The sequence below is a fragment of the Haliaeetus leucocephalus genome, unplaced genomic scaffold, assembly GCF_000737465.1.
Source record: "Haliaeetus leucocephalus isolate CR32 unplaced genomic scaffold, Haliaeetus_leucocephalus-4.0 Scaffold186, whole genome shotgun sequence".
NCBI lineage: Eukaryota > Metazoa > Chordata > Aves > Accipitriformes > Accipitridae > Haliaeetus > Haliaeetus leucocephalus.
Window position 1 is genome coordinate 813554 of NW_010972622.1, and position 2114 is coordinate 815667.

General features: G+C 69.7%; 2 protein-coding genes across 2 annotated transcripts in view; both read left to right on the forward strand.

Moving 5' to 3' along the window:
* ESYT1 (extended synaptotagmin-like protein 1) overlaps positions 1 to 919 on the forward strand; it is a 7508-nt gene extending 6589 nt beyond the window's left edge. Inside the window, exons 22-26 of the mRNA XM_010565177.1 lie at positions 9 to 178; positions 269 to 400; positions 486 to 591; positions 661 to 710; positions 835 to 919. Of these exons, the coding sequence (XP_010563479.1) occupies positions 9 to 178; positions 269 to 400; positions 486 to 591; positions 661 to 710; positions 835 to 868 (492 nt within the window). The 3' untranslated portion in view covers positions 869 to 919. The remainder of the gene's footprint in view (positions 1 to 8; positions 179 to 268; positions 401 to 485; positions 592 to 660; positions 711 to 834) is intronic.
* An 85-nt stretch (positions 920 to 1004) lies between these two features.
* Positions 1005 to 2114, forward strand: part of LOC104830344 (myosin light polypeptide 6) — a 3357-nt gene continuing 2247 nt past the window's right edge. Inside the window, exon 1 of the mRNA XM_010565178.1 lies at positions 1005 to 1011. Within this exon, the coding sequence (XP_010563480.1) occupies positions 1005 to 1011 (7 nt within the window). The remainder of the gene's footprint in view (positions 1012 to 2114) is intronic.

Here is a 2114-nt window from a genome sequence, read left to right on the forward strand (position 1 = left end):
GGCATGAGCCCCCAGCCCCGGGCCCCCCCACCAGGGGTCCAGGGTCGGGGGGCCACTGTCCCTCTGCCGCCCCCCGCAGCCACCCCGAGCCGGCGGAGGGTCCCCTGGGGCGGCTGCAGCTCACGCTCTGGTACTACGGGGAAGAACGCAAGCTGGTGGCCATCGTCCACGCCTGCAGGTGAGGCTACCTGGTGGGGGGGTCTGCCGGGGGGGGGGGGCTTCGGGGTTGGCACCCCCCCCCGCTGAGCTGTGTGTCCGTCCCCCCCAGGAAGCTGAGGGCGGTGTCAAAGGAGCTGCCGGACCCCTACGTGTCCCTGGTGCTGCTGCCCGACCGCAGCCGCAGCACCAAGAGGAAGACCAGCGTGCAGAAGAAGACCCTTAACCCCGACTTCAACGAGAGGTGGGTGGGAGAGATGGCGGGGGGGGGAGAGTGCTTGCCTGCCTGGTGCTGCCCAGTACGGCCCAGTACAGCCCAGTCTCCCCAGGTTCGAGTGGGACGTGTCCCTTGAGGAAGCCTCACGGCGTAAGCTGGAAGCTAACGTCAAATCCACTGTGTCCTTCATGTCACGGGAGAAGGAGGTGCTGGGGAAGGTACGGGGGGGTCTTGGGGAGGTCTGGGGGGGTCTGGGGGGGCCCTTCTGAGCCTTTGTTCTCCCCCAGATCCATCTGGATCTGGCACAGGTGGATCTGTCCGAAGGGGGAACCCACTGGTGAGTGGGGGCTGTGCTGGGGGGTGTGTGGGAGGTCTCTGGGGACTCCCAGGGGGTCTCTCTGGGTTGGGGGGGTTGTGTCATTTGCCCCCCCCCGGCCCCCCCAGCCTCTCTCCCCCCACAGGTACGAGCTGCGGGACGAGCGGAGCAGCCCCTAGAGCTGGGCCCCTCCCCGGGCCCCCCAGTCCCCACCGTGCCTGGGGCTGTGGGAAGGGCGACGGGGGACGACTGGGCCCCCCAGCTGCTCCTGCTGACCCCCCCAACGGCCCCCCAGCCTCGCCACTGACCAAAGACATGCCGGGTGGGGGTCAGGCTGAGCCCCACCCTGTGCCCCCCTAGACTGTTATGTATCTCGTGCCTTTTGCCCACCGAGGAGGAGCCTCCTGGCACGGGGAGGGGGGGACCCGGCCTGGGCTTCTGCCCCCGGCCCCCCCCTGGCGCCCCCCCCCCGGGAAGATGCTTTTATTAGAGCCGCTGCCACCGCTGCCATGCCACCGCCGTGCCACCGCTGCGCCGACCCCCTCCCCACCTTCCCAGGGCTGTGACCCCCTATGTGTCCCCCCCGCTGCTGTAATAAAGGAGGGAGGAGACGGCGGCGGTGGCTTCGTGTGGTTTTGGGGGTCCCGGGGGGGGGACCCTTGGGGTCTGTGGTGTCCCCCCTACTGTGGGCTTCCCCCATGGGTGTCCCTCGTGGGGTGTTCCCCGTCTTGGTGGCCCTACTGGCGTGTCCCCCACGGGAGATGGTCAGTGGGATGTGTGTGCCCCCCCTCCTTGAGCTGTCCCCATGGTGGTGGTCCTGGTGGGATGCCACCCACGGGGTGTGGGTGTCCCCATTGGGGGATGTCATCGTGGGGGTGTCCCTGTCGTTATGTCCCTGGTGGGGTGCTGCCTGGGGGGGGGTGGTGTCCTCGGCGTGTTTCCCCCCCCCCGCCCCGGGGTGCTCTCAGGAGATGCTTCCTACTGAGGTGTCCCCCGTGGGACCACCGTTGGGGTGTCCCCCGTGGGGTATGGGCACTGGGGTGTCTCCTGGGGGGGTGGGTGCCCTCCATGGGGTGTGGCTGTTAGGGTGTGACCCATGCGATGCCGTCACGGGGGTGCCCGCGGTGATGTCACTCGTGGGGGTGTCCCCCATCGCTGTGCCCCCCCCCGGACCCCGCTCCGTGCCCTTCTATAGACAAAAAATCCCCCCCAGGAGAAGGGGCGTGGCCTCGCCTCCCCTCATGCATAATGCATCGCCTAATTAGCGCGCCGTGACGCAGCCGGCGCGCGGCCAATGGGCGGGCGGTGACGCCGGTCGGTAGAAAGCGCCCGCCCGTCGCCCGCGGCCCAGAGCGGGGAAGCAGGAACGGGAGCGGCCGCCGCCATGGTGGGGGCACCGGGAACCGGGGGGTCCCGCGGGGGATG